Source organism: Nicotiana tomentosiformis, chromosome 8 (genome assembly GCF_000390325.3).
Source record: "Nicotiana tomentosiformis chromosome 8, ASM39032v3, whole genome shotgun sequence".
In the NCBI taxonomy this organism is placed as follows: domain Eukaryota; kingdom Viridiplantae; phylum Streptophyta; class Magnoliopsida; order Solanales; family Solanaceae; genus Nicotiana; species Nicotiana tomentosiformis.
The window spans coordinates 6,196,022-6,222,282 of NC_090819.1; the positions used below are offsets into that span (position 1 = coordinate 6,196,022).

The following is a 26,261-nucleotide window of genomic DNA, read 5'->3' on the forward strand; positions in this document are numbered from 1 at the left end:
TATTGCCCTAACCTCGGGATGAACTGGAGCTACCGGCTGTATCGGTATGATCTCTGGAACTTGGTCGACCTGAACCCGCTGCTCTGGGGTACCGGCGATAGGAGTCTGTTCTCCTCCCCCATCTTGAGATATGGCAGGAGAAAGTGGTATCAATCCTGCCTGAGCCAAGGTGTTGAACACGCTCAGAAACTGAGCTAGAGTCTCCTAGAGGGCTGGTGTAGTAACAGGCATCTCAGGTTCCTGCCCTCCAACTGGAGCTACTGGTGGCTCCTCTGTGGTAGCTCGTGCGGGTGCTCTGGCTACACCACGTGGAAGTCCGCAGCCTCTACCCCGGCCCCAGTCCCGACCTCTCGTGGCTCTAGTAGGGGGTGTGAGTGTCTGGTCATCTGATCCAGCTGTATGTGTCCTCACCATCTGTGAGAGAATAGAAAGACAGAAATTTAGAATCCGAAGTCAAAATCTCGTACGATAAGGAATCAAAGAAGTGAAGCTTTTCCTAACAATTCCATAGCCTCCCGAAGATAAGTACAGATGTCTTCGTACCGATCTGCGAGACTCTACTAAACCTGCTTGTGACTCATAACACCTATGACCTAGAGCTCTGATACCAACTTGTCACGACCCCAATTTCCCTCTATAGAATATCGTGATGGCACCTAATTTCTAAGACTAGGTAAGTCTAACAATTTGCAGAGTAACTGAATAATAAACTAAACTCCAACCTCAACACATAATATATAAATAGAAATTGCGATTTAAATAATTATAACTCCCAAAACCCGGTAAAAATAAGTCACAAGCTTCTTAGAGAAAACAGTAAGTGTCTCTATACATAAGAGCCTGAAGAGAATAAGGAAAATAACATAATAAGGAGAGAGGGGGACTCTGAGGTCTGCGGACGCTGGCAGATATACCTTGAAGTCTCCACGTACAGTCTAATTCACTAGTATCTATTCTGGTAGGAAGAACCTGGATCAACACAAAATGATGTACAGAAGTGTAGTATGATTACACCATAATGGTACTTAGTAAGTGCCAATGAACAACGAGAAATTATAGAAAAGTAACACCACAGTAAATAGAGGAAAACACCAGTTGCGCTCCCGAGGTATCGCCTCGTAAACCCAAATGTAAATAATCAACAGGAGGTCTCCCGAGGTACCACCTCGTAGTCTCAAAAGTAAATATGCACAATAGGGGGATCTCCCGAGGTACCGCCTCGTAGTCCCAAAAGTAAATATGCAAGTAAGAAGATCTCCCGAAGTACCGTCTCGTAGTCCCAAAAGTAAATATGCAAGCAGGGGATCTCACGAGGTACCGCCTCGTAGTCCCAAAAGTAAATATGCACGACAGTGGGATCTCCCAAGGTACCGCCTCGTAGTCCCAAAAGTAAATATGCAAGCAGGGGGATCTCCCAAGGTATTGCCTCATAGTCCCAAAAGAAAATATGTAAGCAGGGGGATCTCCCGAGGTACCGCCTCGTAGTCCCAAAAGTAAATATGCAACTCATAAATTATGGAACCACGAATTTACGGCAAGGAATCCTACAGTTAAAAACCAAATACAATAATCAAAAAAATAGGTAATTCAACTAAGCATGTTGCAAGAATTTCAAGTAAGGTTAAGACATGTAGACATGCGATACTAGACTAAACATTACAGCTACACATGCTAAGGCAACTCGGTTAAGGTATTTAAAAGAAGTCTACTCAGCAAGAATCGAAATTTACCACAATTATCCCGTGTACGTACTCGTCACCTCGCGTGCACGGCGCATACATATCACAAATTGTTACAACCGTACCAAATCCTAAGGGGATTTTCCCCACACAAGGTTAGACAAGTCACTTACCTCAAATCTCGCTCAATTAATTGATAAGAATGTCTTTCCCTCGACTTTCCGACTCCGATCGGCTCGAATCTAGCCAAAAAGATTACATACTATAAATATAACTACAAGGAACTAATTTAAATCATAAATATACGACTTTATCAAAGAATCAAAAAATCGCCCCAAAAAGTTAAACCTAGACCACGTCTCGGAATCGGGTAAAAGTCACAAAATACGAACACATTCGACCACGAGTCCAACCATACCAAATTTTACCAAAATCTGACATCAAGTCGCCACTCAAATCCCCAAATTAAACTCTCCAAATCCCTAGCCTCACACTCCCAAATTCCACCTTAAATACACACAAACTAGGTGGGAAAATCAATGGGGAAACAAGATTATTGATCAAAAATGAGTACAAGAGGCTTACCTCAATAAATCACTCGAAACTGCTCTCAAAAATCACCAAGACCCAAGCTCAAAATGTTTAAAATGAAGCAATATCGCGAACCCTTGTATTTAAGTGTTCTGCCAGAACTTTCGCTTTTGTGGAAACTTAACCACATATGCGGTCTCGTAGAGGCGAGCTCCTCCCTGATTCTGCATCTTCTAGCTCTTCTTTGGACAATAGGTCTGCTTCTGTGGCCTCGCTGTTGCGGTCGCTTCTCCGCTTCTGTGACACTGGCTGCCCTTTCTTCACTCTGTATCTGCGGAGCCTCGCTCGCACCTGCGGGCTCGCAGATGCGGAAGCCTTCACGCACATGCGACACATCCCCAGGCCAAGCCCCAAACTCACTTCTGCACCTTCCCAGCGGCACCTGCAGCAGCGCACCTTCAAGAATAGTTCCGCAGGTGAGATTACACTAGAAGGCAGAAAAATCCCAGCTTTGCTCTAAGTCTGATTTCGATCCGTTAACCATACGAAACTCACCCGAGGCCCCTAGGACCTCCACCAAATATACCAACCAGTCCTAAAGCATCATACGAACTTAGTCGAGCCTTTAGATCATATCAAACAATGCTAAAAATATGAATTGCACATCTATGCCAGCCTAATGAACTTTAAAACTTTGAACTCCTACATCCGACGCCGAAACCTATCAGATCAAGTCCGATTGACCTCAAATTTTTTATACAAGTCATAATTGATATTACGGACCTATTCCAACTTCTGGAATCAGAATCCGACCCCGATATCAAAAAGTCCAATCCCGGTCAAACTTCCCAAAAATCACCCAATTCTCCCACCGGATCGGCTAAAATGTTTCCTTCCCATAAAACATAACCTAAGGAACAATAGACATCGCCTCGCCATGACTGTTACTCATTTGTTGGCGTTTTAGGGCCATAAAATTGGAAGTCCGCTCAATTCCCAGATTTTTGTGTGATATAGCCCACACCTTCTGCATCGGCACGGGCCACCAAACCCGGATCACCTAAATTCTTTCCATCCCATCAAAAATTACCTAAGGAACAGTATTCACCGTCTCTCCATGTATGATACTCTTTTTTTCTACTTTTAGGGTTATAAAACTAGAATTCTGCCTGATTCCCAGATTTTCGTACATTTCAATAAAATGTTATTGAAAGTATTTTCTTACATTTCAATAAATGATGTAGAAAAAATATTTTCTTTCATTTCAAAAACATGAGTATTTTCTTTCCATGATGGAAAAAAATATTTTATTTTATTTCAACAAAATGAGTACTTTCTCATATTGTAGGAAGAGCTTTCTTTTTCAACGAAAAAAATAGTAGTTTCTTTTTAGTTATGAAACATATATTTCAACGTTGAATTTGTACATAGTCATATATTATTAGTGAATTTATTGAATATAAATAGTAACTTTCTATTTATAGATTTTTGTTTTTGAATTTGTTTAGTTTTATATTGGATTGCAGACAATATAGAATAAAGTAAAAAATTGCATAGAGTCAAATATTTTTAGTGATATTGCTTGACATGCATTAAGCACACTTTCTTTCTAAAATGAAAACTGTCATATTTTTTGCATGAGTAACTTAAGTTTACAATATGATAGTCAAATTTGAATAAATTTAATGAAGAAGAGTATATATTATTCCAGTTAAGTTTATGACACTAAATAATCTGATCAAAAAATTTATAAATTGCACTTGACAAAATATTACACTTATATAATATGGGTTAACCAATATTTAACCCGCCCATTTAACACCCAGTCCATTTTTGACACGTATGAAATATGGGCGAGTTGAGACCCAACCAATTTTTAACCCCACCCAAATCTGACCCAACCCATCCATTTGCCACCGCTAGCCCACCCTTTATGCATAGGCCGGGCCATCGGATCCGGATCGCCTAACATTTTGCCGCCCCTTCCAAAACGACCTAAGGAACAGTAGTCATAGCCTCGCCATGACCGTTACTCGTTTTTTCTGGTCATAAAACTGGAATTTCACCTGATTGCTATATTTTCGTGTGCTATAGCCCACGTTTTCTGCATGGGCCCAGGCCACCGCACCCCAAATCGCCTAAAATTTTGCCGGTAGGGCCCACCCCCTTTTTAACCAGTAGGTCCCAGCCCACAATAAAAGGAGCAATAGTCACCGCCTCGTCATGACTCATTTTTTAAAATTTTAGGGTCATAAAACTAGAATTCCACACCATTTTTAGATTTTCGTGTGCTATTGCCCATGTCTTCTGCATGCGCCTAGACCATCGGACCCGGATAACTTAAAATTTTGCCGACCCATCTAATATGACCTACGGAACAATAGTCACCACCTCGTTGTATCTGTTACTCGTTTGTTGGCATTTTAGGGCCATAAAACTAGAATTCTGTTCGATTTCCAGATTTTTATGTGCTATAACCCACGCATTCTGCATCGGCACGGGCCACCAATCCTGGATCGCCTAAAATTTAGTTGGCCCATCAAAAATGACCTAAGGAACAGTAGTCACTGCCTCGCTATGATCGTTACTCTTTTGTTTTTGCGTTTTAGGGTCATAAAACTGAAATTTTATCTGTTCCCAGATTTTCGTGTGCTATAGACCATGCCTTGTGCAGGGGCCCAGGATATCGCACCAGAATCGTCTAAACATTTGTCGGCCCATCAGAAACGACCTAAGGAATAGTGTTCACCGACTCGCGATGACCATTACTCGTTTCTTGTCGTTTTAGGGCCATAAAACTGGAATTCCGCTTGATTCTCAAATTTTTGTGCGCTATAGCCCATGCCTTCTGTATGTGCCTGGGCCACCGGACCCGGATCATCTAAAATTTGGTTGGAAGATCAAAAATGAACTAAGGAATATCAGTCAGTGCCTTGCCATGACCATTACATGATTTTTGGCATTTTAGGGCCATAAAATTGGAATTCCGTCCAATTCCCATGCTTTTGTGTGCTAGATCCCACCCTTCTACATAAACCAGGGACACCGGACCCGGATCATCTAAAATATTGTCGGCCCATCAAAAATGACCTACGAAACAATAGTTACCGCCTCGCCATGACCGTTACTCGTTTTTTGAAGTTTTAGGGCCATAAAACTAAAATTCTTCCCGATTCTCAGATTTTCGTGTGCTACCACGTCTTCTACATTAGAATGGGCCTCCAGACCTGATCGTCGAAAAGTTTGCTAGCCCATCAAAAATGACCTAAGGAACATGCGGCCGCTGAAATTGCTTCGCATCCGCAATCCAGAAATGTGCGACTACAAAAACCCACATCTCCTGCTAGTTGAAGAAATATGCGGACCGCACATGGAATTTTACGGCCGCATAACCTCCCGAGGGGCAAGTTTTGTCAGCAAATTCTGGCCCACTATAAATAGACGAGTTTCACAATTTTAGGTCAACTCAGACCATTTTCCATTTATGATGGGTTTGTATTAGGGGTCGGCACTCAACCCTTTTTTGTTTGCTCTGGTGATGGACGTACTGACGCGCCACATACAAGGGGAGGTGTCATGGTGCATGCTATTTGTAGATGGTATTGTATTTATTGACGAGACGTGAGACGGTGTGAGGCTGGACTGGCAGGTCATCCCTAGGAGATGGAGTATTAAGTACCTTGGGTCTATTATTCATGGGGATGGGGAGATTGATGAAGATGTCACCCATTGTATTGGGGCATGATGGATGAAATGAAGACTCGCTTCCGGTGTTTTGTGTGACAAGAAGGTGTCACCGAAACTTAAGGGTAAGCTCTACAAAGTGGTGGCCAGACCAACGATGTTGTATGGGGATGAGTGTTGGCCAGTCAAGATCGCTCGTGTCCAGAAGATGAAGGTAGCAGAGATGAGGCTGTTGAGATGGATGTGCGGGCACACCAGATTAGATAGGATCAGAAATGAGGTTATTCGCGACAAGGTGGGTGTGGCTCCTATTGAGGATAAGATGCAGGAAGCGCTGCTAAGGTTGTTTGGTCAAGTGAGGAGGAGGAGCACAGATGCCCCGGTGAGGAGGTGTGAGTGGTTGACATTGGAGGGCCTACGGAGAGGTAGAGGTAGGCCAAAGAAGAGGTGGGGAGAGGTGATTTGGCAAGACATGGCGCAACTTCAGCTGACCGAGGACATGACCCTTGATAGGAAGGTATGGAGGTCGAGGATTAGGGTAGTGGAGTAGGTAGTCTAGAGTGTTTATAACATAGTATTGACACACAATCTCACTTTCTGTTGATAGTACATTTTTATGACTAACCGTTATTTTCTTTCATTGTTGATCACCTTACTGTCTTGTTATTTTTATTCTACTTTTATATGTCATTTTGGTACTGTCCCTTCTTGTCTATATTTTCACTAATGTGGTGCTTGTGCTTTCCTGAGCCGAGGGTCTATTAGAAATAGCCTCTCTATCCTCACAAGGTAGGGGTAAGGTCTGCGTATGGACTACCCTCCCCAGACCCTACGGTGTGAGATAATATTGGGTATGTTGTTGTTGTTGTTATTGATGTAGGTCAAGTTTCGAAGTAGAAAGCTGTTGTAGTCGTTACCTTTTGCCATTTTAGGAAGTTTTTGATTATTTTAGTGTTTAAACATTATACTTCATCAATTTAATCTTTGATTATGGGTTTTATTTGTATTTCTTCTTTATTTTCTTCAATACCCACTATGAGTAGCTAGATTTTTACTAGGGTTGTGACCCAACCCTAGTGTGTAAACCTTATGGGTATTTAATTTAATTTTGTTTATAATTAGGTGTTGATTATTTAGCCTAGTTCATGCTTCAATTTTAGAATTAATGGTTGCAAATATTGATTCATGCCTTTTTGACTTAGTTTCTACTTGAGAAAGAGGGACCTAGTCTAGGATAACTTGGCTAACAAGGAATTGGGTTAATTGAGAGTTCGATTAGCCTAAATAAAGGGTTCAAACTAGAGATAGTAAGAAACCTACTTGAGCTCATATCAACTATTTTGTTTGATACCCGTTTGAGCTTGAAAAAGCCAAATTGGGCAAAATTACTCTTTGACCGAGAGGTATTAAGTGGGTAATGTAGAGTTGAGAGCCATAATACACCCCAATCAACAAAAAAGGTATTAACATATTTAAACACTAGGCGAACACATAGGTCATGGTCACATCCCTAGGCTTTTAAACTATTTGGAAAAACACCAAAAACAATCGTTCATTTCTAGTTTTTTTTCCTTAGCTCACAATTGTTAGAGTAATAGTAGAAGTAGAAATCAAAACTCATTGTGGAAGTGCAAATTTAGTTAGTCCATTCCCTTTCTTCAAGTATATACTCCTAATACCCCATATAACTCCCTGTGGATTCGACCTCGACTCATAGTTAGGTAATTTATATTGCATACAACCGTATTATATCTCTTATTGAGGTGTGTTGTGGATGTCATCACTCGCCATGACCATTGCTCGTTTTTTGATATTTTAGAGCCATAAAACTAGAATTCTGCCAGATTCCTATATTTTGGTGTGCTATAGCCCACCCTTCTACATGGACCCGGGCAACCGAACCCGGGTCACCTAAATTTTTTGTGGCCAATCAAAAATGACCTAAGGAATAATAGTCACCGCCTCGCCATGATTCCTAGATTTTCATATGTTATAGCCCACGCCTTCTGCATGGGCCCGAGCCACCACACCCGGATTGACCTAAATTTTGCCGGCCCATGAAAAATAACTTATGGAACAGTATTCACTGCCTCGCCATGACCATTACTCGTTTTGTGTTTTAAGGCCATAGAATTGGAATTTCGCCAGATTTCCAAATTTTTGTGTGTTATAGTCCACACCTTCTGCATGCGACCAGATCGCCTAAAATTTTTCCGGCCTTTCATAAATGACCTAAGAGATAGTAGTCACCCCCTTACCAGGACCGTTAATCGTTTTTTGGCATTTTAGGGCCATAAAACTGAAATTTCGCCCGATTTTCAGATTTTTGTGTGCTAGCTCGCGCCTTCTGCATCGGCACCGGTCACTGAACCCGGATCGCCTAAAATTTTGTCGGCACATCAAAAATGACCTAAGGAACAGTAGTCACTGCCTCTCCATGACCGATACTCCTTTTTTACATTTTAGGGCCATAAAAGAAGAATTCTGCCCGATTTCCAAAAAAATTTTGTGCTATAGCACACGTCTTCTGCATGAGCCCGGGCCATCGGATACGGATCGCATAAAATTTTGCCGACCCATACAAAACGACCTAAGAAACAGTAGTCATCACCTCTCCACAACCATTACTTATTTTCTGGCGTTTTAGGGCCATAATACTGGAATTTTGCCCGATTGCCATATTTTCATGTGCTATATAGCCCACGCCTTCTGCATGGGCCCGAGCCTCCAGACCCGGATCGCCTAAAATGTTGTCGGCCCATCACAAACGATCGAAGGAACAATAGTCACCGCCTTTCTATGACCCTTACTCGTTTTTTGGCGTATTAATGCAATAAAACTAGATTTTCGCCTAATTCACAGATTTTCATATTATATACCCCACGCCTTCTTTATAGGCCCGAGCTATCGTACCCGTATCACCCTAAATTTTGTTAGTCCATCATAAACGACCTAAGGAATAGTAGCCACCCCTCGCCATGATTGTTACTCGTTTTTTGGCATTTTAGGGCCATAAAACTGAAATTCTGCCTGATTCCCAGACTTTTGTGTACTATAGACCACATCATCTTCATAGGTCCAATACACCAGACTCGGATAGCCTAAAAATTTGGCAGCCAATCAAAAATTATCTAATGAACAACATTCACCACCTCGCCATAACCGTTACTTGTTTTTTTATCGTTTTAGGACTATAAAATTTGGAATTCCGCTCGATTCCCAGATTTTCGTATGTTTCTGCATGGGCCCAGGCCACCGGCCCTGGATCGCCTAAAAGTTTCTCGTCCTATCAAAATCGACCTAAGGAATATTAGTCATCGCCTCACCATGACCGTTACTTATTTATTGGCATTTTAAGGTCATAAAATTAGAATTCCGCCTGATTCCTAGATTTTTCGTGTGCTATAGCCCATGCCTTCTGCATGGGCTCGGGCCACCGGAGCCGAATCACCTGAAAATTTGTCGAACCATCATAAACGACATAAGTATCAATAGTCACCACTTCCCTATAACAGTTACTCGTGTTTTGGTGTTTTAGGGCCATAAAACTGGAATTCCGTTCGATTTTCAAATTTTCGTGTTATAACCCACACCTTCTGCATGGGCCCGGGCCACCAGACCCGGATCGCCTCAAATTTTTTGGCGACCCATAAATAATGACCTAAGGAATAATAGTCACTGCCTTGCAATGACCGTTACTCGTTTCTGGCGTTTCAGGGTCATAAAACTTGAATTCTGCCCGATTTCTAGATTTTGGTGTGCTATAGACCACACATTCTACATGGGCCTTGGCAACTAGTCCCAAAATGTCTAAAAGTTTGTCGGTCCATAAAAAATAACTTAAGAAACAACAGTTACCGCCTCACCATGACCGTTACTCCTTTTTGGCATTTTAGGGCCATAAAAGTAAAATTCCGCACAATTTCCAGATTTTAGTATGATGTATCCCATGCCTTCTGCATGGGCCCATGCCATCGGACTCGGATCACCTAAAATTTTGTTGGTCCATCATAAATAACTTAAGGAACAATAGTCACCACCCCTCTATGACCGTTACTCATTTTTTGGCGTTTTAGGGCCATAAAATTAGTATTCCGGCCGATTACAAAATTTTCGTGTGTTTATAACCCATGCCTTCTGCATGGGCCCGGGCCACCAAACCCGAATTGCCTAAAATTTTGTCGGCCGATCAAAATTTACCTAAAGAACAATAGTCACCGCCTCGCCATGACCATTACTTATTTTTTCGCGTGTAAGGGCCATAAAACTGAAATTCCGCCAGATTTCTTGATTTCTGTGTGCTATAGCCATGCCTTCTGCATGGGCCCGAACCACTAGGCCCGGATCATCTAAAATTTTGCGTGACCATCAAAAATGACCTAAGGAGCAATAGTCATCGCCTCGCCATGACTCCTTTTTGGCATTTTAGGGCCATAAAACTGGAATTCCATCCTATTTTCAGATTTTTGTGTGCTATAACCCACGCCTTCTGCATCGGTCGAGGCCATCGGACCTAGATCGCCTAAAATTTTGTCGGCACATCAAAATCGGCCTAAGGAACAATGTTCACTGGCTCGCCATGACCGTTACTCAGTTTTGGCATTTTAGGACCATAAAACGGGAATTTCCCTTTATTCCCAAATTTTTGTGTGTTATAGCCCATGCCTTCTACTTCAGCACGAGCCACCGAACCCAGGTCCCCTAAAATTTTGTCGGGCCATCAAAAATGACCTAAGGAACAGTAGTCATCGCATCGCCATGACCGATACTCTTTTATTTACTTCTTAGAGCCATAAAACAGTAATTCAGCACGATTTTCAAATTTTTGTGTGTTATAGTCCACGTCATTGTCATAAATTCGGGTGACCAGTTTCGAATCGCCTAAAATTTTGTGAGACCATAAAAAATGACCTAATGAACAATAGGCATCGCTTCGTCGTGACCATTCCTCATATTTTGGTATTTTAGGGTTATAAAACATGAATTCAACACGATTTCCAAATATACGTGTGTTATAGTCCAAATGTGCGACCGACTCCGAATCACCTAAAATTTTGTGGGACCATAAAATGACCTAATAAAAAATAGGCATCATTTCGCCATGACCGTTCCTCGTTTTTGGCGTTTTAAAACATAAAACAAGAATTTAGCACGATTTTCAAATTTACGTGTGCTATAGTCCACGCCATCTGCATGAATTCGGGCGAACAAATCCAAATTGCCTAAAATTTTGTGGGACCATAAAAATAAACTAATGAACAATAGGCATCACTTCTCCGTGATCGTTCTTCATTTCCGTATGCTATAGTCCACGCCAATAATGACAACAACAACAACCCAGTAATATCCCACACCATATGCATGAATTCGAGTAACCGACTCTGAATCGCCTAAAATTTTGCGGGGACATAAAAAATAACTTAATGAACAATAGGCATCGATTCGCCATGATCGTTTCTTATATTTGGCATTTTAATGCCATAAAACAGGAATTCAACACGATTTCCAAATTTTCATGTGATATAGTCCATGTCATCTGGATAAATTCGGGTGACCGGCTCCGAGTCGCCTAATTTCTTGGGAGGAGGGTGTGGAGATCAAGGATTAGGGTAGAAGGTTAGTAGGTAATCAAGTGTTTCCCTTTATGTTCCTCAGTTCGATAACATTAGTGTTAGTTTGTAATCCCTTTATTCTTAGATTGCTATTATTACCGTTTTAATTGCTGCATTGGCTTCGGTCCTCTTTTTATCTTTATTGTTGTTTATACTTGCTGCCATTACTTCTTTTTATCTTTTCTTTAGCCGGGGGTCTTCCGAAAATAGTTTCTCTGCCTTTTAGGGTAAGAGTAAGATTACGTACATCTTATCTCCCCAAATCCCACTTGTAGGAATTCACTCGCTTCTTGTTGTTGTTGTTGATATTATTGATGTGGTATAATTTATGAATATCGATTAAAAAAAAAACAGTAAATTCTACCTACTATTTGTATAAAGATTTCATTTTATTTTTAGGGAATCTGAAAAAGGCTGAATAAAATAAAGAAAGTTCACGTGTTTACATATTTCAATAAACCTCATAATCTATAACGGCATCTAGCATTATCCAATGAATTGGCTTTTACCAGTTTCGTCTTTATGTCCATTGTCCACAACCTCACTTTTTATTTTTAAGTAAATAGGCCACGGGCATGCTGCCAGATTTTATATTAATAATAATAACAGAAAAATTACAATGGAAGAGTACAAGCAATCTCATCACTAACCTCACTTTGATGTGATATTTCAGAAGAATTAATCTCACCTAATATCTTAAACAAAAAGTAGTCCGGCGGATATATAATATATATAATTATGTATAATTAATATTTAATCTAGACATACCGATTAAAAAAAATAAATATTAAATCTGGTCAGCTATTTATGTAACAATCCCAATCAGATATACCAATAGATGTACTATTAGATTATATCCTTCTCTTTTGTTCAAGATCTCTAGTGAGGAATTTCCAAAAACTAAAGTATTGTTTGCCATCAGTTCCTGTCTTCTTCTATAATGATGTATATACTGCATTCAACTTTAAGTCATTTCATGGATTCAGGTTATTGGTAAAGGACATATGAGCTTCACACTTCATACTATTGAATTCAGATGAGTCGGGATTCAAAATTTATAGATTTTAAATTTATTATCAAATTTATAGCTGGTTTATGGGTTTTGAATTTGTCATTACACTTATAACTCGTTTTAGTTACCTAACTATTAAGAATGAGTTCAAGTTTTGTTTATACCAACAGATTGAATTGACATACAACAATTAGAACTCTTCCAAGCAAGTGATGCGACAACCAAAAACAAGAGTAATAACCTAATGTAATTAATTAAATTGAACGGATAGTGTAACGTTTCTTTACGGCGCCGTCGGTGCATATAAATGTAAATCCATTAAGAATACGCCAACAACAGAAGATAATAATGGCATGAAATAGAAATCATTCGATGCACTATGACTATCATTTTACAATAGGTAGAGCAATTAAAACATACTCCGCAACAAGCATCTCTTTGACATTAGTACAATTTACTCCCGCTGGAAAAAGATAAAAGGAAGGAAAATAGCGGCGGAATCAGAATTTGAAGTTTATGAGTTCAGAATTTTATCAAATTCATAGCTCGTCTTGGTTATTAGATTTGCATCTAAATACATATTTAATGGATTTGCTAATATAAATACAAAATCTAACAAAGCTACTACCCGTACGTTACACTCTAGCTCGGCCCCCAAAGAAAATTAAAAGTCCATCAAAACAATAGACAAAGAAAATAAAGGGATTAGAAACGAAAACCAGTAAGTCCCAGAGTCATCCATCCATAAATAATCTATCCCGACGCAATCATCAATGGCTGATTTCACGTCATCAATCCGGGACTCAATCTGAACATGAGTTCACAAAACTCAACCTGATTAAGAGCTCCATCTCCATCCAAATCTCCTTCAGCCAACATGCAAACTAGCTCATCATCTCTCAATTCATGCAATCCCATTAATATAGTGTTTCTCTTCAAGCTTTCAAATGTTATAAGCCCTATGCTTACGTCCATCAGCAAGCAGAAACCATTGCATAGTTCCATCATAAACCTTTCTGCACCCAATGTTTCAATCATTGAGGGAAAGTAATCTTCAAAACCAAAAGGATCCTCATGATGTACAACAGCAGCCATGCATGAGAGAGCTGTTTTCGCCTCGGTAATTTTACCTGTTGAGACATAATATAATGAAACAATCAAAAATCTTTTTCTATCAAATAGATTATACCTTTTAGATAAGTCGGTCGTGCCATTCAACATGGTACTAGAGTAGGCAGAGATTAAAAAAAAAAAAAGACCATGGGCGTAACTCAACTCATAAGCTATCTTAGGAGCTAAGCATCCTAAGATTCCATCCCCATGGATATGGAATATCCAATACCCATCCAGCACACCCAACTGGAGCGTGGACAACATAATATGGGGGTCCAAACATCAAGTAAATCAAGTATTGGGATGAGACTGCTCTAATACCAAGATAAAGAAATGGACGTTGGCTTAACTCAATATAAAAAGCTAGCTTAAGATGTAAGAATTGTTCAAAACCATATAAGGAGACTAAAGGACCCTATTTCCACAAAAATCTTTATTTTTTCTTAAACTCCGTGCTCAGTCAAACATGTTCATATAAATTGAAACGGAGGGAGCAATTAACCAATTAAAAATATATATATTTTCTCTAACAACTAAATTAAATAAATTAGTCACGGAAATTAACAATTCAACGTTACCTGAGAGAGCGAGCCGATGCAAAAGTATCCTTTAGGAGAAGCCTCAGAAAAGAAGAAAAGTGAAAGATAGTACTGTTAATTATTGATTGTTGGGGCTAACCTGAGGGAACGAGTACGAGAAGATTTAATTATATATATATATATATATACCAACATAGAATTTTTTTGGAGCTCGTGAAATTATTGGCTTTACAGTTACAGGTTAATATTTCAATATGGCTTTATTTGGTGTGTCCACAATTGCTATTTCGTTGGTTATACTATAGTTCTCCTTCCTGGAAGTTGCATGTTATCATCTGAAAACTGTATACGTGGTGTCATAAACTGTATTCTATTTCAGATGATTAAGATGTTTGTGGACTCTTTGGTAAAGGTTATATTGCTTGTGACTGACTTATACAGCTAATTCTAGGGAAAATACAAGTTCATATATAATTTTAATGAGATTCACAAAAAAATATTTATACATATTTAATGATTCTTTTATATATGTATAAAATTCTAGCAAAAATTATTGAGTTCACGAATATACAAATATTACATTGTAATTCCGCCCCTAACTACTGTCCTTGCAATAGTCCCAACGCTAAATTTAGATCAACTATTTATTTTATTTTTCTGAATGGAGAATGTCCTAGGTAGGGAAATGTACGAGGTAGGATAAGTAAAAGAGAAAGATTGTGTGAAAATGAAACCTTATAGTACAGTTGCATTAATTGCACTCATAGCTTAGCCTCAGGAGGTAGGTAAAAAGTTAATTACAAACATGTTTATTTCAATTCAATAGATGCGCGATATGCTATATGTATTTGTACGTAAACTTCTTTTATTGATAAGGTTAAATGTAGACAACCGGTACAAATAAGTATTTACCGTCATTAGAACGTAATTAATGAAACTATAAGAGGGGAGTGAATTGTAGACTATTAAAACTTAGTTGACTAAGATTTAGTTTAGTCGACTAGTTTTCGTACAGTACACAGTTTAGATAGAAATGAATGCAATGAATTGAAGGCAAAATAAGACACAACAGTTTTATACTGGTTCAGTACCGGTGTGGTACTTACGTCCAGTTTCCCTTAGGTCACAAGGGTTCTGTTAGATCTTGATAAAGAATTACAACAGTGATGGTTTTGGCTCATTCACCACCAACGATGTTTAGCAATAATGATTTCTGGATATTGACACAACTCTCTTTTGTGTTCTAACTCTTTCTATCTTTTATGACACTTGTAGACTCAAGAATACAATGTTTGTATTAAGAACTAGAGAGACTTAGAAGACAGTGTTTGTAGTTGCGCACTTCACTCCTTGAGTTTGCCAGTGTTCTTATAGGCAAGTATTATTGTGTGTTTGTGTTTGATTCCAGCAAGGTGTCTCTGATTCTTTCAGGGGAGATGGGTGTTGGATTCGAGCAGGGTGTCTCAGATTCCTTCAAGAGAGATGGGCTAGAATATTTTAAACCATGGAGTGCTATGTTCCATGCCGAGATGCTTCATGTTTTCTTGAAGACATAGCGCGTTTCAAATGGACTTCATTTGGTGGGGTGGATTAATTAATCCAAGGAGTGCTTCATGTTTTATTAAAGAAAGAAGCACCACTTCCAATTGTCTCCCACTATGATGTGTTACCCACTCAAATTGTCTCCCATTCCTTTCGTCCTTTCTTCTTGATCTTCTTGGCTTGAATTTCTGCTGAATCTTCTATGATTTGGTTTCCTTTTTTATAGCTTCTTGTCCTAGCATCAGCTCCTTCTATTTTGCATCACACACTCTTTTTTGTTTTCATTTCCTTCTGTTGTTGCCTTGATTTCTACAATCAAAGTAGATAGGATTTAGTTTTGCACAATTGTTATCATTAAAACTTAGATAGAACAATCTCCCCCTTTTTTATGATGACAATAAATAGAGAGTAATCAAAGTATACTCCCTTTAGAGTTGTTGTACTCATTACTGCTCCCCCTGAGTTGTTGATTTACTTCTCCATAAATGTTCTCCCGCTTTGACATCAATCAAAAAAGAAAAATGAAAGCCCAGTATTTATAACAATATGCATTCAGATAATATGCACACTAGATAGGAAAATAATATACAGATAATATGCATTCAGAGTGATGGTTCATACATACCAATGTAAAAATAAGTCTTTAAAACAAAAACAAGCACAAAAGATTATTTTTAACACACACAAACACGCCTTAATTTTTCCTGAGGAAGTACTTGAGGGTATTGATCACTTTGGTGCAAAAGGATTCATGGGAGGTTTCAACATCTTTGACGAGCTTGTCCATTATTTCTGTCATGGAGTTGAATGTCATGGTTCCTCGTCTCCGTATGGCTCCTATATCCATCCTAAGCTTGGCCACATCTGTACCTATTTCCTTGGTGACTTCTCTGATTTTGTTAACCTGCTCTTTCATCTCAACGAGCATGAGTCTTATACCATCTAGATATTGTTGAATCTGCTGAAGATTTTGAGAGGCAGTTGACTCAGACTCTGGTGGTTCAGTGGGAGCTTCAATCATCACTGGGACACTTTCAACTTTTGCGCACTTGACCCATCCATCATCACTTAAAGTGTAACCCATCATAGAAAAAGTTATCTTATCATAGGTACTGGTAATATGCTTGGGTGTGAAAGGTGACAAGTCAACCTTCATAACTCCAAGAATATGTGAGATAAGTAGGCAATAGGGTAGACAAGCAGCAGAATACTCTCAAGCATGTATTGACAAATCCATACAAACCAATTGAGTCTTTTGTTGTTCACAAGACAGTAAAGAACAAAGATATCTCTGGTAGATAAGGTGCTAAGGGACCCAGCTCTAGGAAGTAGAGTGGTGGCTATCATGTGGGATAAAACCCGGTGTTCAAACTTTAGATTTTTTGGACTAATGTCGGGAGGATTATCATACAGGAAGGCTTTTGCTTTTTCTAAGGAAACTTCAAAGTCTTTTGGTCAGGAATTTTGCACAAAAACCTCATACCCGTTAAACTTAGCAGAAAAAATCTTCTCAAATTGATAAGAGTTAAGAACAATTCGAGTGCCTAAAATCATGGATTCCAATTCATCTTTATCATTCACAAACAAATTTGCATAGAACATTCTCATAGGCTCTTCATATACGGAGCTCTCAATAGTATCGAACATAGAGGAAAGACGTTGAAAATCAAAAACAGCAATCACATTACAGTACAGATTTTTCATAAGAGAGAGACTTACAGTGCGTCCATAAGCCATAGATTTTGACTTATATGACTTAAACCATGATTTCTCACTTGGTCCATAGAAGATTAATTTGTCCTCTGGCCCAAATTTTGTATTCTCCACTTTCTCTTTCTTGCATGCAGATTTTTTGGGGGTTTGCTCCATGGTCCTCTTTCCTGCCTTTTCTAGCTAATGGGAAGGTCCTCAAAAGATTTACTGCTTTCATTGTCGGTCTTGAGAAGGTCTGAGTCGATGGATGATTCCAAGTCTACAGTTTCTTCAGGGATGAGGGTTTTCTAAAACCTTCTGCTTTGTCTGGTGACAGTGGATGATGGGAGGTTTCTTTTCACCATGGTGAGGGTTTCTTTGGAGAGGATGAAGAGTGAGAGGGAGTAGGAGGATTCTTATCTAGACTTTGGAAGGCTAAAGGGTTGCATTGGTTAAAGGAAAGGACGGATTCAGAAGGAAGTGACTCTTCTGAGGAGATGTTTTGGTGGTACTGATAGAGGTGTAATAATTACACTTACATCAAGTAAAATTAACACTCATAAGAGGAAATTAAAGTGTTTTAAACATACACAAAAGATTTGTTTTATAAAACATACATGATGCAATCATTTTTCGTAGTAGACAAAATCTTTCTTCTAAAAGAGGTTTTGTAAAAATATCAGCAAGTTGAGATTCAGTACTAATGAATTATAATGCAATATCACCTTAAGAAACATGATCACGGATAAAAATGATGCTTGATTTATATATGCTTTGCTCTGAAGTGATGCACAGAATATTTTGTCAAACATATAGCAAGAGTATTATCACAAAATATGAAAGTCGAGGTAAGAGATAAATCATAGTCGAGAAGTTGATGCATGATCCAAAGAACTTGTGTACAACAACTTCCAACAGCTAAATATTCTGCTTCAGTTGTTGATAAGGCAACACAATTTTGTTTCTTGCTATGCCAGGAAACTAGTGCATTTCCCAACAGTTGGCATGTGCCACTAGTTCTTTTCTATCGATCTTATCACCTGCAAAATCTGCATCTAAAAAACCTTTCAAGACAAAATTTTTAGAGTGAGCATACCATAATCCTAATTCAGAGGTCCCAATAAGATATCTTATAATGCGTTTAACATCAGTAAGATGGGATTCCTTTTGAGCCAACTGAAACCTTGCACATTTACACACACTAAATATTATATCTGGTCGACTAGCAGTGAGATATAATAAGGATCCAATCATTCCTCTATACAGAGTTTCATCAACACTTTTTCCATTGTTATCTTCATCAAGCATAGTTGTTGGACTCATTGGAGTCTCAATGGGCTTAGCATTCTCCATGTCAAACTTTTTTATAAGTTCTTTGATGTACTTGGTTTGACTGATAAAGATCCCTTTGAGAGACTGTTTGATTTATAGTCCAAGAAAGTAAGTTAGCTCTCCCATCATACTCATTTCGAATTCTCCTTTTATAGAATGAGCAAATTCTTCGCATAAAATAGAGTTAGGACTTCCAAAAATAATATCGTCAACATAAATTTGAGTAGAAGATTACCTGAATTTGAGTGCTTAATAAACAGAGTTGTATCGATATTACCTCGTTTGAAGCCTTGATTTAGAAGGAAGGAACTTAATCTTTCATATCAGGCTCGGGGAGCTTGCTTGAGTCTGTATAGAGCTTTAGTCAACTTATATACATAATCTGGGAGAGTATTATTTATAAAACCAGGAGGTTGCTTTACATAAACTTCTTCAGAGATGTATTCATTTAGAAAAGCACTTTTTACATCCATTTGGAATAGTTTGAATCCTTTATGAGCAGTAAAGGCAAGTAATATTCGAATAGATTCCAATCTTTCTACTGGTGCGAATGTTTCATCGTAGTCGATTCCCTCTTGCTGAGAATAACCTTGCGCAACAAGCCGTGCTTTATTTCGCATCACTAGTCCGGATTCATTTAACTTATTTCTGTAAACCCATTTGGTTCCTATAATAGAAGCACTTGAGGGTTTTGGAACCAGTTTCCATACTTTATTTCTTTCAAATTGATCAAATTCATTCTTCATTACTTTGACCCAGTAAGCGTCTTTCAGTGCTTCATCCACTTTCTTTGGCTCAAGTTGAGAAATTAGAGCCATGTGAGAATTGAGCTTTTGAAATCTTCTGTTAGTGATTCCTTCCTGTGGATTTCCAATAATAAATTTATGAGGATATCCAGTTTCACTTTTCCATTCATTTGGGATATTTGTGGTTGGTTCCCTTTCCTCAGTAGTCGACTGTTCTGTTGAAGAAGATTCTTGGATTTCATTATGTTCCTCAATTGACTGATTTTGCTGACCAATTGACTCTTCTTGACAATCTTTTCCTATAACAACAGACTTTGGAACCTATTTCAAAAGTTGTTATAGTTTGGTAACTGTTTTGAATAATTATTTGTCACCAGTCATATGTCTGGAACACGCGCTGTCAAGATACCATTTTCCTTTTCGATTCTTCTTGCGGTGTTCCTGCAAAACAAGATTACTTGTTTTTAGGTACCCAAGTCTGCTTGGGTCCAGAATGGTTAGATTTCTAAGTGTTAGATTGACTAGAGGATTTAGGTCGCCAAACCCATCTCCTGTTGTCCTTGAACCTGCAATGGTTAGAAGTGTGACCACGTTTTCCACAATAAAAACACGACGGTTTATTGGGATTTTCAAAGCCTTTTTTTGCTCTGATTCTGTTCCTTCATTGGTTAGTGTTATGACCATTTTTACCACAGTAATAACATGCATAAAAGTTTCTAGTTCTAATCAAATAGTTATGAGGAGTGGTCGTATTTGATTTGACGGAACTATGACTAGTGAATTTTTGTAATCCTTTCAGTTGAAGTTGAAGTCATTTACTTCCTCTTGAAGTATGTCACGCTCTATTTCACACACTTCTAGCTTCAAGGCCCAGTCTTTTTTTTCTCTTTGGATTTTTCTGAGTTCATTTAGAACTCTTTCAATATCTGCAAGAGCAATAATAACAAATTCTTGAAGTTCATAACAGTTAGGATAAGTAGAAAGACGTACCTCACTAGTTCCCTCGTCTGCCATAAGACCAAGTTCACATGAGTCCTCATTGCTATCTTCTTTTATGGCCATGAAACACATATTTACAATTTCTTCAATGTCAGATTCTTCTTCATCACTCCAGGCTCCAAAAGACTTCTTCTTTTGAAAGTTTCTACTGAGTTTTGTTTTCAGCATGGGACAATCAGGTTTAATGTGTCCATGTTTTCCACATTCATAGCATCTTCCATTATTTTTATCATTTTCACTATTTGTCCTTCCTCTTATGAAGTTTGATTTCCCTCTTTTGCTATATTTGTTCTTCCTCATCATGCTAGCTACAACTTGAGAAAGCATGGCTATATTTTCATCATGTTCTCCTTCTTCCTCTTCTTCTTCATTTTCTGGTTCAACCACAGTTGCTTTAATAAAGGCTACTGCTTTTTTATTTTCTTGTTGAATTTTCCTGTCCAAGTGAGTTTTCTCAAAGGCAATTAAATCACATCTTAGTTCATCATAGGATATTTTGTCAAGGTCTTGACATTCCAGAGCAATAACTTTGGGCTGCCAAATTGTGGGTAGACTTCTAAGGATTTTTCTGACCTGTTCTCCGCTTTTTATTGGTCTACCAAAGGATTTTAGATTTCCAAGGATTTTGCTGAACCTGGATAATATTTCTTCCACTGATTCTCCATCCTTCATTTGAAATAGCTCATAGTCACGAACTAGAAGATTGATCCTTATTTCCTTTACCTTGTTGGTTCCTTCATATGTGATTTCCAATTTATCCCACATTTTCTTGCCAGTTTTACAGCTTGAAATCTTTTCATACTCTTCTCCACTGATAGCATTATACAGTAGATTTTTTGCTTTGGCATTCACGGTTATAACAGCAGCTTGTTCATCAGTGTAATCATCTAAGTCAAGTGGATCAGTTGATACAATGATTTGATCATTTGCATATTTCTTTGGTGGAATTGGAAGATTTCCCTTTTTGATAACACGCCAAATTTTGATGTCATATGACACAGTGTACGTTTCCATGCGAACTTTCCAGTGAGAAAGATATTGTCCGTAGAAATATGGAGGTCGTACCTGAGAGGTTCCTTCTTGAAATAATGCACTCACGACTGTGTTTGATCCCATGATCTTTTCCTCACTAGTTGTTAAGCAAATTTTGTGAGCCTTGCTCTGATACCAATTGAAAGTACAAAGGGGGGGGGGGTTGAATTGTGGACTATTAAAACTTAGTTGACTAAGATTTAGCTTAGTCGACTAGTTTTCGTATAGTACGCAGTTTAGATAGAGATGAATGTAATGAATTGAAGGAAAAACAAGACACAACAGTTTTTGTACTGATTCAGTACCGGTATGGTACTTACGTCCAGTTTCCTTTGGGTCACAAGGGTTCTCTTAGATCTTGATAAAGAATTACAACAGTGATGGTTATGGCTCGTTCACCACCAATGATGTTTAGCAACAATGATTTCTGGATGTTGACACAACTCTCTTTTGTGTTCTAACTCTTTCTATCTTTTATGACACTTGTAGACTCAAGAATACAATGTTTGTATTAATAACTAGAGAGACTTAGAAGACAGTGTTTGTAGTTGCGCACTTCACTCCTTGAGTTTGCCAGTGTTCTTATAGGCAAGTATTGTTTTGTGTTTGTGTTTGATTCCAGCAAGGTGTCTCTGATTCTTTCAGGGGAGATGGGTGTTGGATTCGAGCAGGGTGTCTCTGATTCCTTCAAGAGAGATGGGCTAGAATATTTTAAACCATGGAGTGTTATGTTCCATGCCGAGATGCTTCATGTTTTCTTGAGGAGATGAGCGTGTTTCAAATGGTCTTCATTTGGTGGGGTGCATTAATTAATCCAAGGAGTACTTCATGTTTTATTAAAGAAAGAAGCACCACTTCCAATTGTCTCTCACTATGATGTGTTTCCCACTCAAATTGTCTCCCATTCCTTTTGTCCTTTCTTCTTGATCTTCTTGTCTTGAGTTTCTACTGAATCTTCTATGATTTAGTTTCCTTTTTTATAGCTTCTTGTCCTAGTATCGGATCCTTCTATTTTACATCACAAACTCTTCTTTGATCTCATTTCCTTCTGTTGATGCCTTGATTTCTACAATCAAAGTAGATAGGATTTAGTTTTGCACAATTGTCACCATTGAAACTTAGATATAACAAGTAATAGTTCTAACTAATTAAGCTACCACTAAATTCCCAAACGTGGATTAATCAAGTTGCTCACGTCTGTTTCAGAGTTTATGTGTTTGCTACTTTTTGATCTTTCAACTTGTAAAAAACATTTACCATACTTGTTTTTGGTAAATAAGTAACTTTTATTACCAAGGGCAAAATATGTACAATTATAACAAAAACCCTTAGAGATGATCAGCAATCCACCTCTAGAAACCTGTTAAACATTTATCTATTATTGTCAAGAAGCTCTAGCTATGGCAGAGGAAGAGAGAGAAGAATGAGATTGAGAAAAGGAATGGCAGTTACTTCATTCTACTGCACAGAGTAACAATACCATTGTTCCAACTATCTGCGTATATCTACTACTATTTATACACAATCAATTATAACTAATTCTATAACTAACCACAGTATAGTTAAATAACTAGGACCTACTGCTCTCAACACTACCCCTCAAGCTGAGGGATGAAATACATCTTTCATTCCCAGCTTGCTTAGTAAGTAGTCATGATGTGGTTTGCATAGTGCTTTTGTCAATACATCTGCTATTTGTTCTGTTGTCCCAATATGTTGTATTTGAACCAAGCCTTGCACAATCTTTTCCCTTAAAAAATGGCAATCAATATCTATATGCTTTGTTCTTTTGTGAAATATTGGATGAGCAACAATCTGAATGGCTGCCTTGATGTTACAATGTAGAGACACATGTAGTGTGACATCTACTCCTAATTCTTTGAAGAGCCTGACCAACCATACAATCTCAGCCACTGTGGCTGCCATGCTTCTAAATTCTGCTTCAGCTGAGCTCCTAGATACTGTCCCCTGCTTCTTTGACTTCCAAGATATCAGTGCAATACCAAATTTCACCACATTGCCAACGACTGATCTCCTAGACTCCACACATTCTCCTCAGTTAGAGTCACGGTAAGCTATTAGCTGATTGCAGCTTCTAGTGGGCATAAGCAAACCAAGTCCAGGTATTGACTTGATATATTTCACTACCCTCCTTCCAACTTCCATGTGAGAAGCTTTAGGTGCATGCATATATTGTCTAAGTACCTGAACTACAAAAGCTATGTATGGCCTTGTCATAGTCAGGTACAGAAGCCTGCCAACCAATCTTCGATAGTTCCCTTAGTCTTCAAGTTGTACATCCTCAGAAGAATTATCCTTCACCACTTAATCAAACTCAACATATGTAAGCTTATGGTTAAACTCAAGAGGTGTATAAGTTGGTTTTCCACCTGCTAAACCAAGTTCAGATATAAGTTCTAAAGCATACTTCCTTTGGCACATCAATATACCATTCTGAGACCTTGAGAACTCAATGCAAAAAAATATTTCAATTCTCCTAAATCCTTTATTTTGAATTTCTCCTTCAAATCCTTTTTTACCTACTTGATAAGAGATAGATTGCTACCAGTCACCAACAAGTCATCTATATATACTAGAATCACCACTAATTCATCACATATCCTTTTAGTGAACAGGGAGTAGTCATAGTGACTTTGAACAAATCCCATGTCTAGGAGTGCCTCAATTAGCTTGAGATTCCACTGTGTAGGTGCTTGATTTAACCCATACAAGGATTTGTGCAACTTGCATACCTTCTGACACTCCCCTGGATTGAAAAGTCATCAGGATCTTGCATATGTACTTCCTAGTAGGTCACCTTTAAGGAATGCATTATGGACATACATCTGGAAGATGTACCAACTAGAGGCAGCAACTAGAGCAACTATAATCCTCACAGTGACCATCTTAGCCACAGGAGAGAAGGTTTCTGTGTAATCAAGACCTTCTTGTTGATTATAGCCTTTGGCTACTAGTGTGGCCTTATACCTTTCCGTCTCACCATTAGACTTATATTTGACCTTAAAGACCTATTTATGTCCTATAGGTACCTTCTCTTGAGTCAAATAAACTATGGACCAAGTGTTATTTTCTTCCAAGGCTGAAATTTCAGCTTGTATGTCTTCCACCCACTTAGGATCAGCAATTGTTTCTCTGAAAGTTCTAGGCTCAATAGTGGCTAGAGCAACCACAACACTCACAGTGACCATCTTAGCCACAGGAGATAAGGTCTCTGTGTAATCAAGACCTTCTAGAAGAATGTAGAATCTGGTTACTAGTATGGCCTTATACCTTTCTGTCTCACCATTAGACTTATATTTGACCTTAAAGACCTATTTACACACTATAGATACCTTCTCTGGAGTCAAATAAACTATGGACCAAGTGTTATTTTCTTTCAAGGCTGAAATTTCAGCTTGTATGTCTTCCACCCACTTAGGATCAGCACTTGTTTCTCTGAAAGTTCTAGGCTCAATAATGACTGAGTAGGCAGCAAGAGAAGCCTGATAGGCAGGGGAAATTTGATCATAGGACACAAAGTGTGAAATATAGTAGTTGCAGGAAGACTTCTTAGTCTGAACTACATGATCAGTAAGCCACACGGGAGGTTTAGAGGTCCTGGAAGACCTCCTTGTCCCACGTGTAGGACAAAATACTCAGTAGAAAACACATGAGGGCTAAAAGCTGAGTGATCATCACATGAAGGACTAGAAGAAGGGGATAAGGTTTGAATATCAGGAACAATATGACCTGGAACTGAAGAGTGACTAGCATTATTATCAGGTGGAGAGTCTGTGAACTCTAAGACACGAAATAAACTCTGTTACTCATCATAATAACAGCTTCATTGGTATCATTAGAGCTATTTACACATTTTCTATTAATCCTCTTACTTTCTACATTGATGATCATGGCATACGCTTGATTTAGGTTCGGTATTCCGGCTACTCCTAGGCCTCAAGTTGCCCATTATGCACCGCCGCTGTCTAGTGCACCTTCTGCATGGGGTGCTTTCGGTGGTCAGTCCAGCCGACCAGGCCAGAGCCAGTTCTAGCAGCCATGTCCTCCGAGAGATTTTTTTAAGTGTGGTGACACTCGTCATATGGTGAGGGACTGTCCTAGACTCAGGAGGGGTGCACCTTCACAGACTACTCAGGCTCCACGTACTCCATATGGGCACCAGACTTCTCAGGCCGTGGTTACCACACCAGTTGCCACTCCACCTGCACAGCCAGCTAGAGGTGGAGGTCTAGCAGGCAGGGGTCACCCTAGAGGGGGAGGTCAGTCCAGATGTTATGCTCTTCCGACAAGGGTGGAGGCGGTTGCATCCGACTCTATTATCACAAGTATTGTCCGGGTTTGTCATAGAGATGCATCAGTCTTATTTGACCCAGGCTCCACTTATTCCTATGTCTCATCCTACTTTTCTCTATATTTGGGTATATCACATGATTCCTTGAGTTCTCATGTCTATGTGTCCCCGCCAGTGGGATATTATATTGTTATTGGCCGTGTGTATCGGTCGTGTTTAGTCATTGTTGGTAGTTTTGAGACCAGAGCTGACCTATTGTTGCTCAATATGGTAGATTTTGATGTTATTTTGGGCATGGACTGGTTGTCGCTCTATCATGTTATCCTTGATTGTCACGCCAAGACGGTGATATTGGCCATGCCAGGTTTGCCGCGGTTGGAGTGGAGGGGTACTTTGGATTATGTTCCTAGTAGGGTGGTGTCTTTCCTTAAGGCAC

General features: G+C 38.9%; 1 protein-coding gene and 1 long non-coding RNA gene across 2 annotated transcripts; both read right to left on the minus strand.

Moving 5' to 3' along the window:
- Positions 1-13,024: 13,024 nt before the first annotated feature.
- Positions 13,025-14,347, minus strand: LOC104100343 (uncharacterized). The gene is made up of 2 exons (XR_687223.4): positions 14,210-14,347; positions 13,025-13,648 (listed from the first exon to the last, which is right to left on the minus strand). It is a non-coding gene; the product is annotated as an uncharacterized lncRNA (long non-coding RNA).
- Positions 14,348-23,112: 8,765 nt separating this feature from the next.
- Positions 23,113-25,574, minus strand: LOC138897021 (uncharacterized). The gene is made up of 6 exons (XM_070182975.1): positions 25,509-25,574; positions 25,184-25,333; positions 24,867-25,016; positions 24,592-24,824; positions 24,358-24,501; positions 23,113-23,548 (listed from the first exon to the last, which is right to left on the minus strand). Exons 1-6 carry the CDS (start codon positions 25,572-25,574, stop codon positions 23,113-23,115), a joined length of 1,179 nt encoding a protein of 392 aa, XP_070039076.1.
- Positions 25,575-26,261: the final 687 nt, after the last annotated feature.